The sequence below is a fragment of the Tinamus guttatus genome, unplaced genomic scaffold, assembly GCF_059628265.1.
Source record: "Tinamus guttatus ecotype Peru unplaced genomic scaffold, ASM5962826v1 Tinamus_guttatus_pri_ptg000060l, whole genome shotgun sequence".
Lineage (NCBI taxonomy): Eukaryota > Metazoa > Chordata > Aves > Tinamiformes > Tinamidae > Tinamus > Tinamus guttatus.
The window spans coordinates 1032837-1048078 of NW_028288594.1; the positions used below are offsets into that span (position 1 = coordinate 1032837).

At 43.7% G+C, this 15242-nt stretch overlaps 2 protein-coding genes across 2 annotated transcripts; one reads left to right on the forward strand and one right to left on the reverse strand.

Moving 5' to 3' along the window:
• Positions 1 to 2477: 2477 nt before the first annotated feature.
• On the reverse strand, positions 2478 to 3535 carry PHOSPHO2 (phosphatase, orphan 2). The gene has a single exon (XM_010217481.2). It carries the CDS (start codon positions 3517 to 3519, stop codon positions 2794 to 2796), a length of 726 nt encoding a protein of 241 aa, XP_010215783.2. The 5' UTR covers positions 3520 to 3535; the 3' UTR covers positions 2478 to 2793.
• A 399-nt stretch (positions 3536 to 3934) lies between these two features.
• On the forward strand, positions 3935 to 10545 carry CFAP210 (cilia and flagella associated protein 210). Its single transcript, XM_088540357.1, has 9 exons — positions 3935 to 4151; positions 4606 to 4832; positions 5021 to 5194; positions 5282 to 5475; positions 6411 to 6567; positions 7679 to 7818; positions 8626 to 8818; positions 9338 to 9502; positions 10199 to 10545. Exons 1-9 carry the CDS (start codon positions 3935 to 3937, stop codon positions 10493 to 10495), a joined length of 1764 nt encoding a protein of 587 aa, XP_088396483.1. The 3' UTR covers positions 10496 to 10545.
• Positions 10546 to 15242: the final 4697 nt, after the last annotated feature.

The window sequence follows — 15242 nt, forward strand, 5'->3', positions numbered from 1 at the left end:
CCGTGCCGTGCCGTGCCCGCCGCGCCGCTTTGTCCGCCGGCGGCCCCGTGGCCTTGTCGGGAAGCGCCGCTCGGCGGGGCTCGCGCTCCGGGCGCGGGGGAGGGGCTCCCGCCGCCGGCAGCTGCTGCGCCGCGGGGAGGGCCGCGGCCGCCGCGCCCGGGCCTGCGGAGCGGGGGGCCCCGGCGCCCTCGCCGGGCGCGGGCTGTGCTCACGGCGGCGCGAGGCGCCCACGGGCAGAGCCACAAGCGCCGCCTGCGGCTTCGGAAGCCTCGCGCTGCGCCGGGGCCCTCCAGCTGTACCCGGCGAACAGGCGCGCGGGGGCCCAGGGGGCTCTGCCCTCTCCGGAGGGCCTGAGCTCCCGCTCTCGCCACCAGCAGCTCCTGGGTCTCCACCTCAGCCGGCCCTCGCCAGCCCAGCCTTTCCTGCCTTGCCAGAAGCTGAGGACCACCTCTTACCAAATGAGGTGGTCACCTGCTGTCAATAGCTAGGTGACAGCAAAGGCCCAAGTTGAAAAAGATTCATATATATGTATATATATATATATAAAACTAGTGGCACTTCTTCCACAAAAAGCATGAATTGCCACAAACGGGCAGGTGGTGCTTACCCCTGAATCCTTCCTCACATACAGACTGTGCAACACAACCCAAACTTCCCTTTGCCCTTTCCATGGCAGCCTAAGAGCTCACAGACTGCTCTGAACAAAGGCAACAAATCCTTCACGCATCTCTGCCTGCTCTTTCCAGCTGCTCTTACTAGCGAAGGCGCTTGGAGCTGGTGGTGCAGACCAGGATTAGCAGTAGCCGGGCCTGCTGCCTCTGAGCGGGGGCTGTAGCTCCCACAGCTGCATTGCTCCCTTTTTTTTTTTTTTTTTTCCTTCAGAGCATTCCCTTGTATGGCCCCAAATCTGTTTATACATCACCATGCCGACAACTTTGTTTTGCTGCTATGTTTTCCACTTTCCATTTCATGAGCTTCCTATGGACACGCAGCTCTGCCCTCCTGCTACGGTACTACGAGTAAGTTCTCCCTGTCAGAGCTGGCATGCGATAGGCAGACTTTGCCCTGTCACTGTACAGAAAACTTTGTATGTAATGCTTTTTTTTTTTTTTTCATTATATCTTTACCTAAATCATTGTATTTCCTCAGCCCTTGGACAGCATGTAACTTTAAACCTCTGACAAGCTTGGCAACAAGCAACGGAACAAAGTGCATGTCCCTTCAAGGACCCGCTCCATCTTCTCTCTTTGGCTGCCTCACCAGTTCATTCCTGCAAGTTTGGGAAACTCATGGCCTCTTCTTCATACCCAAACCCAAGCAGCTTGGTAACTGTGTGGTAATGCAAACTAGTTTCTGCAAATCAGTCTTGATAAACAACAGGCAGTCTTCTACAATAAGTTAAAACAGGGCTGATAACTGAACCTTTTTAAAAAACAGTGCTTAAGGGCAAGTCATCATGTAGCATCAGCCTCAAAGCGAGAGAGATCACCCCTAAAATATTCACCGGAGTCAAAGAAGGGAGTGACAACATCAGTGCACATGATGCAAATCAGCACATCGCAGCACCACAGACACAGAGGAAGACAACTGTTACAGACAGCTCAATCACAGGCACCCATAATCATGAAGTGCAAAAGTTGGACTCATTTCTCACCTATTAGGCAGGAAACCAGGGACTGTAAAACTACAAAAAATAGCATAAAAATACATTATTTAACTTTATTGAGACAGTTGTAGCATCTCTATATGTATTTCCCAAATCCCTGTAAAGCAGAGTTCCCATTCACACAGATTCTTTTAAGGACAGAAGAAATCCATCCAAAACTTCAAATGCACAGAGATGTTCCCTCCTGGCCCATGAGGATTATGCTCTCACATGATGACAACAAGGAGGTGAAGGTAGCGTAAAAGCCCTGAGAGCGCCCATGGTGCGGGCACACGCTGCAGCAGGAGGGAAGCCCCTTCCTGCTCCAGGCGCCGATGGGCAAGATCCAGCCTGGCTCTGTGGTGGCAACGGCGCTCTGTGCTGATGGCCAAGGGGAGGATTCTCTCCAGACAAAACAGCAAATTCCTCACTGGTCTCAAGAAGTCATACTGATAAAACAAGCGAAGGTGTTATCCAAAGATTTCTGAGGCCAACAACTGTATGTGTGTTCACCACCTCCAAGTCCTCACAAGAATGGGGATCTGAAGTCACAAAGTCCAGCAGAAAACACCGCACAAATCAGGCACCTTGTTTCTGTCAGTGCCTTTTATTGACCTTAATATAAACATTTAAAAAGTAATTGTTTGATAAAATATTTAGTATATTAAAATATAAATGCATTTTGAGATCAAACAAGATTACAAATATACTAAATAATTTACACATTAAACATTTATCCTGATTAAAGAGATACAAAGCCAACAGTCCCAGAACCTGACATCTAACATTTTAAAATAATTTCTTTAGTAAAACTATATCTTTCTGTAAGAATGTAAATAGGAGTAATGTGAACAGTTATGCAGTTGATAAAGGCTCTGAAATAATAATAATAGATTATAAACTATGGTCAATCCCCTTTGCAGCTACCCTTCTCCATTTATATTGAAATGAGTAGCATGCTAGAAAGCTATTATAACATTATTTCCCCTCTGTTGTCAAAATTGAAGATAAACACTTTCATATTGTATTAAATAAAAAGTCATGATAATAACACCCCAACTGTACATTTTTGTGGTTTTTTTTTTTATGTGCACGCAGTTACAGGAGGATTAAAATATAACAACATTTGTTTCCTTTTATCATTGGAATTATTCCTTTAGAAGCAGTTTCAAGTAAGACATTATTTCTACACCAGATGACCAAACCAGAACAGAACACTCTACAGGACTGAGATCTTGGGAGAGCTGAGAAATCTTCTTCTCTAAAGTATATCCCTGCCGGGGCATAGCAATATCACCCTTCTTCAAAAAAGTTACTGGACATAGATCATTTCCACCATCACCTATATACACAATTTGTGTATAACTTGCTCCTTGCTCCAACTTTTTATCTAAAAATTCTTCCAACACTTTCCTTTTACAAAGGTTTCTAGGGCACTTTGCACAGTGGTGAGTGTGAAAATTCTGTACAGTGAGATAGCCAGTACTGGTAAATGCTGCAGGGTTTGTAAACACTTCATCGAACACCTTATGAAAGTCAGCAGCTTTTAGAATCCAGTCAATAAACACTGTATTAGAATCCGAAATGATTATGCAGTCAAAGAACTCTTTGTTCTTGCCAATAAAGCCTAGAAGATCGACCATCCCCGCAGTGAACGGAGCTGCTGTCATGGTTCTTCTCATCTCATCTTCTCCAACGCCACTGTCTCCCAAGTAGGCAAAGACTCTACCCATATAGTCTGTCCAGTGACCTGGGCGATAGGAGTTCCTTAATTCATTGGGAAGCTTTTTCTCCGGAGCACATTTCACAATCCAGGTATCACTGTTTTCATCTATGATCGTATGGTCAAAATCAAAAACCAACAGAAATTTCATAGCTGTGAGAGTTTCCAACACACAAAGCTGGCAATTTCATATAAGCCAAAGTATTGAATTTTATCCTGATCTTGTCCTCAGGAAAGAAAAACTGTGCAAGAAAATAAGGAGTTAGGACAAGATGTAAACACAACAAACTATTTGTGGCTACTACAGCTGTGGGAAAAGTTGTGCTGAAGCTGGAAAAACAATCTGTAAAGGTCAAAGTTCTAACTCTAGCTCTTCTTAAAATAGTCTGGATATTTCTAGATGCACACTGCACAGCTGCTAACACTGACTGAGGCAGAAGCAGTCTTCCTTCCTCATACGTTACTGGCTTGAGCAACAGTCCTCAGTTTCTCAGTAATCACTTGCCAGTGCAACAGAATTCGCATTCCCAGCGGGGGCTGAGACTCCAGCCTGTCAAACCAGGGGTATGTGGATGCAGAAGACCTCAAGAGATTTGGAAAGGGAGGCAGCACTGAGCGGCCGAACTGCTCAACGGCACGGACAGCAGAGCCAGCAGAGCCAGCCTGAGCCACGCGCGACCACCGACCACCGACCACCGACCACCGACCACCGACCACCGACCACCGCCGCGCTCCGCTGCGCCGCGCTCGCGCCCCACGCACCTCACCGCCGCGCCGCTTCCGGCCCCGCCCCGCGCACGCGCGGCCCCACGTGACCCCGCGGCGCGCGGTTGCCGGGCAGCGGCGGGTCATGGCGGCGGCGCGGCGCGGCGCGGCCCGTGAGTGCGGCTGCCGCGGGGCCGGGGGGCGGCCGAGCGGCCCCGCGCCAGGCAGGGCCGTCCTGCCGCCCCCGGGGCCGCGCCCGGGCACTGCGCGCACAGCGCGGGCTGTGCCAAGCTCTCCGTGTGCGCATAACGCATAGGGCCGTGCAAGCAGCTCGGGTCATGCACACAGTTCAGTCGCGCACAGCCCCTGCACATATCCAGCTGTTGATACCCTGGCTTAGCTCGAGGGGATAGGGAAAATAATTATTAAAACTTAACTGTCATAACTATGCAGGGAAACTTTTTAATGCAGGTTTAAATTTAGCATTTTCTGATACCAAATAACTTAAATGTCTCTTCTTCCCTACACATAGCATTAAATGGTTTGGCAGAAGATAATATTGTAGATGGATATTTCCTACCAAGCGATGTAGACCTTCATCAGGTTATTGTATTGCCCAAAGCGGAATGGGAAAGGATTCAGGACAACCTTGGCAGTACAACTAGAGAAGCAGCCCGTGTCCTTGCCGAGAGGAAGGAGCGCTGGGAGATGCACTTACGCTCCAAAGCAGCCGTGAAAGACTGGCCCAACACCATTATGGTAAGTACAAGAAGCATTTGTAAACTAGGGCACTTTACTACAATCTTTTAAAATGGTGTCATTTAAAATAAAATTTTTAAAAAGTGGATATATCATCTTCAAAATCTTTTATATATTTTTCATCTGCAGTTTTTAGGCATGATCTGCAAAAATTAAAAACTAAGTTTTATCTGCATTGTGCATTGTAGGGCCTGGCACAAAGGAAACTTAAAGCCAAAAAACTCAGTAAAGAAAGAGCAGAGGAAGAGAGAAGGTTAATAGATTTGGAAGAAGCGCAGTTCCAAGCAGCAAAACGGAAAGAGGCTATTGATCAAGCAAGAACCTATCAATACTACCGGAATGAAAGAGTGAAAGGGTTTCATGTCTGTTGACAACTTATTAATTTCAAATTTTACTGAATTTTTTAAACACTTCTGAACATGCAAATCATGTGAAATGTTCTTTTGTAGAGTGCACTTCTACTTACTGAGGTTCTGAAAGAAAGAGATGCTCAAGTTGAATTTAAAAAGTTAAAGCGAGATGTTAATAAAAAGAAGGAAGAAGAAATGGAACATGAACGTAAAAAAGCTCTTCTCAGAGAGGAGGAGAAGGCACGTGAGCGTTACATGAAACACAAGGCCCTTTGCAGAGATCAGCTGGAACAGTAAGTAATAATCAAGAGCAACTCTGTTTTATTCTTTATTTAAATTGTCTTCTCATAAATATGTTCTATAAAGCTTTTAGAGAAACCTAATTATTTGGATCACAAATGCAATGTTTTAGAAGAGCTCTACAGTCTAAAAAAGAGCTTGCACAAAAGAAAAAAAAGCTGTGATGTGCAGTATCCTGCAGTTGCCAACAGGCTACAGGTAAAATGGGCTCCATCAGGCAATGTGAATTTTTACTCAACTCATTATTCAGAAGCAGTCACTGAAAATTCATATTAACTTAGTTTTGTTTGCAGAAAAAGAAAAAAGTGAAACCAGATTTGCTATTTGGCCCTAATCGGATCCCAAGAGGATGCATCCCTGCTGCCACCATTCTTTCTCTCAGCTTCTCTCCAGAAGCCTCATACAGAGGTCCCCAGTGTTTACAGCACTGGCCCAGGAGATTTGATAGATTAAATCAAATTCCCTGATGCAAAGGAAAAGCTCAAAGCCTAATATCGCATATTGCAGGTCCAGTGTATGAACTCCTGCAGAATTTAGCACAAAACACTACCAGCTTAAGCCCCATCCTGCACATGCATGAGGAAAAACATAGGTTTCATGGGACTTACTGTGGAAATCCTAGTTGCTCAAACTGCTGCAGAGCTAAGCTACAATGTCATTAATATAGTTGTTTTAATGGGTCATCTGGATAGGAAGAAACATGTTTTATCAGTAGACTGCAGTCTGATTGTGCAGCTAAGTTCTGGCTAGAAAATATGGGTCTAACTTCAAAACTATGATGTTAATTTTGACCTGTGACAGTCTAACCACCTCTGCTGCAAAGTGCGGGTTCTTTGGTGTTAAGGTACCTCTAGGCATGCAGGATTCTTCTCTTTTCACTTCTTTATGAGTCCTCAGTGCATTTCTTCAACTCCTTCCTCTGTCTCAGAATAAAGGAACATGAGCATCAGGCAGAACTAGCCAAGCTAGAAGACAAAAGAGAAGGAGAAGAAATTCAGAGACTGACCCAGTTGTACCAACTGGAAATTCAGAAAGGAAAGGAAAAGGAGCAGGCGGAAAAACTTGAACGCCGGAGGCTGCACCACGTAAGTAGCAGGAAAGCAGAGAGTTCGGGCAGGTTTTGCTCTGGCTGCAGGGAGTGAAAGGGGCCTTCATGTACCTAAGCGCAGAGGCCTGAGTGCAGCAGGAGCTCCCCAACTCCTCTCTTTCCTGCTGCTCTGAGCAGGGTTTCTTGGGGAGGCCCCTCGTGCTGCCTGACGTGGTGATGTCCTGGTGCCCAAGCCTCGCCAGCCTGGGGTGGAACAGTCTGCAGAGGGCATCAGGGAGTGTTCTCCTTGGCTTCACACCTTGATTTAGGTCCCATGTAGCTGTTCCATTTTGAGCGCATTTTCCTTTGCTTGGAAGGAGTTACCTTCATCAATGAACATGACAGTATATTTTCAACTTGTTTTCCCTTTATGAGCAGCAATGTTTAGGAAATTGAGCAAGACCTGCGGCCCTTTCCTCTTCACATTCAAGGGCACGTTGCCACAGCTGAAGCAGCAACACGTTGGTTGACCAGTTTTGACCGGTATATGAAAGGTGGTACTTTGACATGTAACTCTAGAACAGCCCTCTTCAGCTAGTATGCAGACTCAGTTGTTAAACTGGGAAAGGTTTGGATGAGGTGGACCATAAGAAACACATTGTGTGTGTAGGTGGGGACTGTATTCCCATTCTCAACTCCGCCTCTCCTCCTTGTGAGTGGATGGAATTGAGGAATAATCCTCCTAATGCTGTGTAACATCACAGTGTTAGCCCACACTTCTGTGCTGCATGAAAGTACACTCTTTGGGGTGTACTTTCGCATCTACCGTTCCTCTCCTCTTTGATGAGGGATTATCCCTCAGTGCCCATGCTTGATTTGTCATTGTCCCTGTGCCTATTGCTGTGTTTATGTAGCATGCCGGGGAAGGGGCTGTGTTGAGAGCTCAGTTCCCCTCTTTTTTTTTTTTTTCCTCAGTGCTACAATCTCCCTTTCATGCATGCTTGGACAGGGAAGCAGAAGTAAGTGCAGGTACTGAGAATCCCTTCTCTCCTTTGAAAGAAAGATAAAAGAGATAGAGTAGTGAATGATTCCTCTAAATTGATACTCAAGGCCCAGATTTCCTAAACTGCATATGTTGTAAATACACCAGGACCTTTTTGTCTATGCAGGAACATGTAGCCGACCAGAAAATAATTAAAGCAGCACAGGAACAAAAACAGGAGGAAGAAGATGATCGGATTAGAGCTCATTTTAAAGCAAAGCAAATTATTGCCAAGCTGAGAAAAGAAAAAGAAGCTGAAATGCAAAGGTAGGTACAAAGCTAGATCACAATTTAGAAGTATACTATAGTCATATTGAATTCTTTCAGACTGATAATGCAACACAAACCACATTTATTCCACAAATAAGTCCTGCTGATAGAGAAGGTAGGGAAATCAGGAGAAAAAAGGATTTCTTAACTTCCCTAAGAGCAAGTTCGGAGGCTGGAAAGATTCCCTCTCCAAACAAAGCACAAAGAGTTGCAAAGGGTGCAAAGCATGGGGGTATTGGGAGTAGTGATTTTCTGCATGGCCTGCAAAACCTCCAGCCCCAGGAACTGAAGACAATTAAGATTCAGACAGAAAGCAGTTTTGGATCACGAGCTGTATTTCCCTGAGGCAAAACAAGAAAAAGACTCCCTGACTTCTTAACTGGGGACCTGTATTAATTATATTGGGTAATGTACTAGTAAGGAATTATGTTTTACTTATTTAACCATCAGAATACAGCATAAAGATACCACTGACCTAATATAATAACTTCCTTCTCTTACCTCATCTCATCAAGTATTCCCAACAGCTCTTTCTAATGGCAAGATGCTAAGTGGACTCCTCCCTGAGTGATATAGCTTATTACTCAACAAAAAGCTGTTTTGACAAAAATAGGTAACAATTATATGCCCAAACAGGTACTTTTAAATAATAGAACTGAAGGAATACAAGGAGGTCAAGGAGTTGGGCAGGTGGGCCTGTGCAACAAGCAGAGAGGAGTGGATGCAGCGTGGGTTCTTCTGGGAGTGGGAAAGCCTCAGGCAGGGGGTACCCTGGTATGGCGTGACAGTTAAATGTTACTGCAGGCTCATGCAGGAACATCAGGACACCATTGTTAACCGACTAGCTGCACAGATGAATGAGGCATTTAAGATGGAAGATGATCGTGTTGCTAAAGATATTGCGAAAAAAGAAGCTAAACAAGAACAAGAACGCAAGGCCAAAGAAGAAAAAAAAAAGGCTGACATCGAATCTATTGCTGAACACAGAGCCACTGTGGTAAGAAACCTGGAGAGGAGGGGGAAGAATACACTATGGTATAGCTTAAATTCTCAGTATCTTTAAGAGACACAACAGTTTTTAGTATCTACCTTTTAGTTTTCATGGAGAGACACATATTCAAATTCTTACTTACCAGCCACCTCTCACATTGACCCTATATATGGTAAAAGATTAACTGCTTGAGCAATGTGCAGAGTGTATGTGATGATACTTTCTCCAGAGAGTACAGGTAGAAAGCTCTATACGCATTGGTAGTTTGTGTGAACACTTTCCATACTTCAGCTCTGCTTATCAGCACACTTCATCTACTATCTTTCCTGTGGTCTCCTGTCCCTCTCCCACATGTTGGTGTGCTTATCTACCCGTTCTGCTGAAAACACTGGCTGTGGGCACTGCCCACCCCAGTAACCATGCTCATCACAGCTCTGAAATGGGAGTTCTTTTGCTCAAAGACATGATTTTCAACTTAACTGGCTAGCTACTTGGTTAACATTGAGTATTTTGTAAAACATATAGATGAGGATGAAAGCGGAAAGGAAGAAAGAGGAGAAAGCAGAGGGTAAAAAAGAACTTCATGAGTTAATGGAGGCACATCGCATCTATCTGGAAATGGAAGAGGCCAAGAAACAGAGACGGCGTGATGAAAATATGGAAGTCCAGAAAATACAGATCCAGCAAATGGTAAATAGCTGTGCTCTGCAAGCCCCTTTAGGAATAAATGTGCTTGAAAACCACCAACAGGACGAGATCCTGGCAGAGAGAGGGAGAGCTCTTTGTTGCTGGTTTTGCTTGCTTGAGCTGTATGCACCCAGATGCTGGGGCTGGGGACCAGCCTGCTCTCAGAGCAGAGGAACAGCATTCTCTTTGAGATTGTCTCTGACCACCACGTTGGTCCAGGAGGATTTCCTGAAAGGGCTGGCAGGAGAGAGATCAGTGCTTTGCAAACACAACTTGGAGAGATCCCAATCTGGGATTCAAATCCCCTTTCTGCACCTGAGTTTCCTTTGTGCTCAGGACTCCATTACTAAAATCCAACTAGGGCTGGAGCGGTAATCTCCAGAGGTGCCTTCCAACCTCAGCCATTCTGCAATCCCCACGAATACAAAGCCCTTCCCCTGCTGTGCAGCTCCATCCTGGTTTGCACTCATGGGCCTCACCCTGCCTTGTGTCACTGCCAATTACTGCTGCCACTTTGTACCTTCTGGGCCCACCCCCAAAGAGCAGCTGCTGATGTAGAGCTTCACCAAAGTGGTCAATTTAGAAAAGAAGAAAGCTTATGAACTGATTCACAAATCTGTAAGCTTATCCTCTAAGTTTTAATGGGTAATTATGCTGTGAAGGAAATATCAACCCTTGCTGTTCCCTTTTCTTCATCAGGCTGAAAAGCTGGCAAGAAAACAGCAGGAAAAACAAGCAGATTTGGACTATGACGCTCAGAGAGAGGTTATTGCACTTTTTAAGGAGCGTGAATTCCAGGACTATGCAAAACAAGTAATTGAATTGGAGTCTAAGACTACACATAATCTTTATCCTCTTCTTAAAGCATCTAAAGAAGGAACCGGATTTGTACATGGGCCACTTTCTAGAGGAAAAGGATCTAGTTATCAAGCACAGAATACTGGTGGGACTCAGTTACCTTGTATCCATACTCCAACTCCAGAAGTAAAAACATGAAATAACAATGAGGTTATCCAACAAGGAAAGCCAAATGCAGTTTTTATGTGGAAAATACAATAGATTCAATGTCCTTTTGAATTTTATGGAAAGACTTTAAACTATAAGGGATCCTTATTGAATATATGCTATGAAAGGGGAAGCCCATTAAAAAAAAAGAGCTAACTACAGTCTCAAATATCACCAGTCTGTGTACTTTTTGAAAGTTATTTTGATAAATTGGAGATACTGAGATGCACATAATTCAACTCTGTGTAACACATTCCATCCAATTTCTCTTTTTTCTCTCTCTCCTCCTTTCTTCTCTCTCAGGTTGTCATTATTTATTACTCTTCAATAATTTTTTAGAGGTGCCCTAGGGTTTTCACACCTACTACACATGAACGTGACCCAAATTCCCAATGAAGGATTGGCAGGGAATTCTTTTCTACACCAGCTCCTATCACTCGTCCATCACTTCAGACCTAGTGAGGAAGCACACACATGCAGACATACAGAATACACTAACAAATATGGAAAAAGCATTTATTCTGAAAAGTATTTTAATACATAAATTGTACATTTTACAATTGAGAACTTGCACCCTCTTCAGAACTGAGCCAACCTCCCAGTTGAGTACTACAGTTGAGGTAACAAAATGTCCAGAAGACTCAGATTTTCCAAATACTTCACTGAATTCTAGTTTCTTAATACAAACAGCACTACTATTATAATTAATGACAATTTTCTTAGCCAGTTCCTTTTAACAACTGATCAGAAATTAATGAGGCCTAAATTCTTTCTAATGCTCCAAGCACTCATGTATAGGATCAAAAAAAACTATCGCTAAATCAACACAATGAGTACTTCCCACATACATTTATAGGGATATGTACAGGGTGTGTAAAAATGGTTAACTGCCTGCCAAAACCAGCAAGTTTCCTTGTAACTGCTCTGTATGTTGCAAAATTTCAATGCAAAGTCAGTGATGATACCACATTACTTCACAATTCATTTAGCCTATGTTCAATATGTTAAGAGTTCCAATGAATAAACATTTACAAAACGCTTAAAACCAATGAGCTGCAGTCAAGCATAGTCAGCAGTTTAAAATCTGCCTTTTGAACATGCCCACAGTAACCGTCTTGCTAGTTTCGTATGAACAATGACTTTATCATAAAGAATATTACAGTTTAATTCTTTAACCACACATGGCTGTACCTTTGTGGAGTTTTACTATCTGAACTCAGCACTTAATTATATTTTGTCACACCTCTTCCTTTTGTAAAATTTCATACTGATTAGAAAACATTTTTGGTATCATAGCTTTTTAAAAATATATGTATAGCACTTTATGCTTTTATTACTGAACACAGGTTTCATCAGTACACTGTTTTAGTGATGTTCCAGGGTAAGAAATAAGAATTACACTAAGAGTACATATGCAACAAAATGAAAAACTGGGGTATTCTTGCTAGGAAAATGCAGGATTGTACTGCATGGAAATTTTGCAGAATGCAGAATTTGTATATTTTGTGGTAGGCATTTTCTTGAGTAATTTAGTGGAATACTGCATTAGGAAAATTACTCTTTTAGCGAAAGAAGCAGAATGTAACTACTTTATGTTTCCGTCACAGTGACTCTAGAAACATGAAGATTAACTTTGGCACTAGTACCCTTCCAGGTAAGTGGACTATAAAAATCAATTCATGGCTGAGGAAGAAAAATACTAGTGTTTTTTAAAAAGCCATTCTTCATGTATTAGAGAGAAAACAGGAGTGATCTAAAGCAAGGACTGTGATACAGCAGAGTGTGTTTACCCTGAGGTTTTCTAATCAAAGGAGTCTCAAAAAGCATGAAAACACATTTTCTTGACAATCAGACAAGCATTACTTTGCTCTAGAAGGCACATCCAAAGTATAATATTCCCTTCAAAAAATCATCAATAAATTAGCAAACTCCAGAAAAGAAGCCAACAGGACTGCTTCCTTTATGTTTACATTAAGCTATAATCTTTGCAAGAATGATATTACTACAAATTAGACACTAGGGAATAACAGCGAATTCTTGAAGGCATCTAAGAGCACTGCAAGAGAAGTCACATTTCAATAGCAAGAAAGAAGTTTCAGGATTTTGACAACCAAATAGAATGGATAACATTTAACCATGGCCTTTTTTCCCCCCCCTTCTCAACTGAAACACTGTATGACTGTCAGCCAGAGAATCAGGAGGTAGCAACACATCTTCTACAGGCAGTTTCTCCACTTTTTTTTTTTTAATATATATATATATGTTACATAGATATCTCCACCCACCCTCACAGAGGAGCTGTGCTTCTCAGGTGATGCCAGTACCCAGAAAATCCAGGATCACGTCTTTCCCCGACACATTTGGAAAAGCTACTACCAATGTTAAATTCTCCAGCTTCCTCCATGTGCATAGGCTATATAGTCTAAGCACAGTGTTAATCATCACTCCCAATCTAATGACAAAGCACCTCTGACCTTAAGAAATTTTTGGTACGTACATGCATTTAAAGGGGTTCTTAACGAAAGTACCAGTGCGGTACTCTGCGTCCTGAGCCTTCAGGTTCAGGCTCTGCAGGGCCCTTGTAAGCGCGGCCGGGAAGCTTCCCAGGGGCTGCAGCTGCTCTCCCCATCCGCACAGGAGGGCCGGGCACAGCGTGGTCACCAGCGCCCTGTGCCTGTGCCCTCAGCTCAAACACCCTGTGCTGAAGCCAGAAGCCCCTGCCAGGGCTGCCAAGGCGGGAGCCCAAGGCCGCCCAGCTGTGCGGGGAGGCGGTGGTTCCGCCACACGGCAGAGCAGCGGCTCGTGCTTGGGGACATGTTGCCTGTTAAGGGCTGTGCTGCTGCCCCGAGTCCCACCGTGGTTCTGCACCTCAAGCAAGGGGAATCTGGCACATCCTCCCTCTGACCAGGCTGCAGCTGCCGCGCTCCAACCCAAACAAGCCAGAGCCATCAGCACAGAAACATCTCCCATGGAATACGGGACAGGCAGGCACAAGCTCCTCTGCGCATCAGCGTGACTAGAAGTGACCAACTTCTTACAAAATACATCAAAGACAACAAAAAGGGGCTTGTGTCATCTAATCAAATGAATTGTAAACTGCTATGAAATAAGTAGAGCTTGTTTAATGTTAGACTGAAAAAATACTTATCCACAAGGAAGACAATCCATATGCAAGGTATAGAAATGCATCTTTTCAATGAAAATCTTTCCGACAGCTGTATGTCAACTACAACTGTATATAATCTACATTGTGAGATTTTTAGTAAATACATTCAAGTGTTTGACTGCAACCTTTCATTTTAATTCTGTAAGTTATTTCCTTGGGATTGGTTTCCTGCTGCCCCTTTGAGTTTCAGTGCAGGAGCTGCACTCCAAATTCCAAGCGGCCTCCTGCAGAACAGCTCCACCACAGTCCTCGCATTTACTCCCACAGCCCCTCTCAAGGAACAGCGATGTCACCAGCCATGTAGGCTTGTGAAAGGCTTCACACATCCTGCACAAAATGGCCACTGTCATGCAAAATAGGTGCAAAAACATAGGGGGGAATGAATAGCCAAAGCAGTTCTACAAACTATTTTGATAAAAAATAACTTTGCGGTTTTAGTATTTTTTTTTCCCTCTTGTTCCTCCTTTTGTTTACAATCCTTTACCACAGCTTTACATTAACATTTACATTTACAAATTTTAAAACTTGCCAGCCATAAATCTATTTTTGTTAAGGTCTGCATTCAGTGCAGACAGTGCAATATACTGAATGAAGTGTTGGCTGGGGCTTACACCACTCTATCCTCCCTCTCTCAGCCTACTATATGCCTTCCCACAGACTATGTGCTCTCTGGAAGCAGCAAAAATGCGGGCACTGCTGCAGCAATACAAGGCAACCTCCTCCTTTATATGAAGGTGTGCTGCTAAGAAATGCAGATTTGGGTCCTAAGGGTTAGGGATGAAAGGAGAGAAGACACAAGAAGTACAGGATGAGAGCAAAATCAAAGGACAGTCTTCAGATTAAGGAGACTCTGGAAGGAAAGCAAGTTTTCAGTAGTAGTAAATTAATTTCAAAACAGCTGTCCTGAAGTATTACTTGAAATCCTACTTCAAATAATCCAAAAATTACAGAGCAACAACAGTTCTCTCAAGGACAGTGAAGAAGCAGCAAAAGGGGAAGGGCTTTCGTGTTCCTTACCCTGCTCAGGCGTGCTGCCCCTGAGAAGGTTCAGACGCGCTGCCAACGGGCTTCCCAGCGGTGCCGCTGTCGCCAGCAGTGACAGCGGGGCACTGCACGCTGCAACATCCAAGCTGATTCTTTCCGTAACAAACATGAGAGCAGAGAAAGTGAAGTTACAGAAGAAGTTGCACCAAAAGATGAGCACTTCAGAAAAACTGCTTTCTACAAAAATATTTAGAACCAAAAAGTAATTCCCAAACACAGGCAACTGCCCTAGGGCATGAATAGGTTTTACAGCTGACAAACTGCAAACAGTGAAGATTTACTTAGATTGACTCACTGCAAAACAAACAAAAAAAATCATTGATTTCCTCAGGTTTTCTACATACTAAAATATGAAAATAGCAGCATGGTAGGAGTAACGGACATCTTGTTTAATTCCACTAGTTTTAACGAGACATGTAGCATATTTGCAGCTCTCTCCTTCACACATGAAACACACTTCTTTGCGGGCAACGATTGTTTGCACAAATTTCTAAGTTCATCAGGTAGAAAACAAACGTGGAACAGAAG

What these genes read in the sequence shown, in the direction of transcription:
- CFAP210 (XM_088540357.1), top strand. Translation starts at nt 3,935, where the DNA reads ATGTGGATGCAGAAGACCTCAAGAGATTTGGAAAGGGAGGCAGCACTG. An exon ending in AACGCCGGAGGCTGCACCAC is followed by an intron (nt 6,568 to 7,678) that starts GTAAGTAGCAGG and finishes TTGTCTATGCAG; the next exon opens with GAACATGTAGCCGACCAGAA. An exon ending in AAATACAGATCCAGCAAATG is followed by an intron (nt 9,503 to 10,198) that starts GTAAATAGCTGT and finishes TTTCTTCATCAG; the next exon opens with GCTGAAAAGCTGGCAAGAAA.
- PHOSPHO2 (XM_010217481.2), bottom strand. Translation starts at nt 3,519, where the DNA reads ATGAAATTTCTGTTGGTTTTTGATTTTGACCATACGATCATAGATGAA.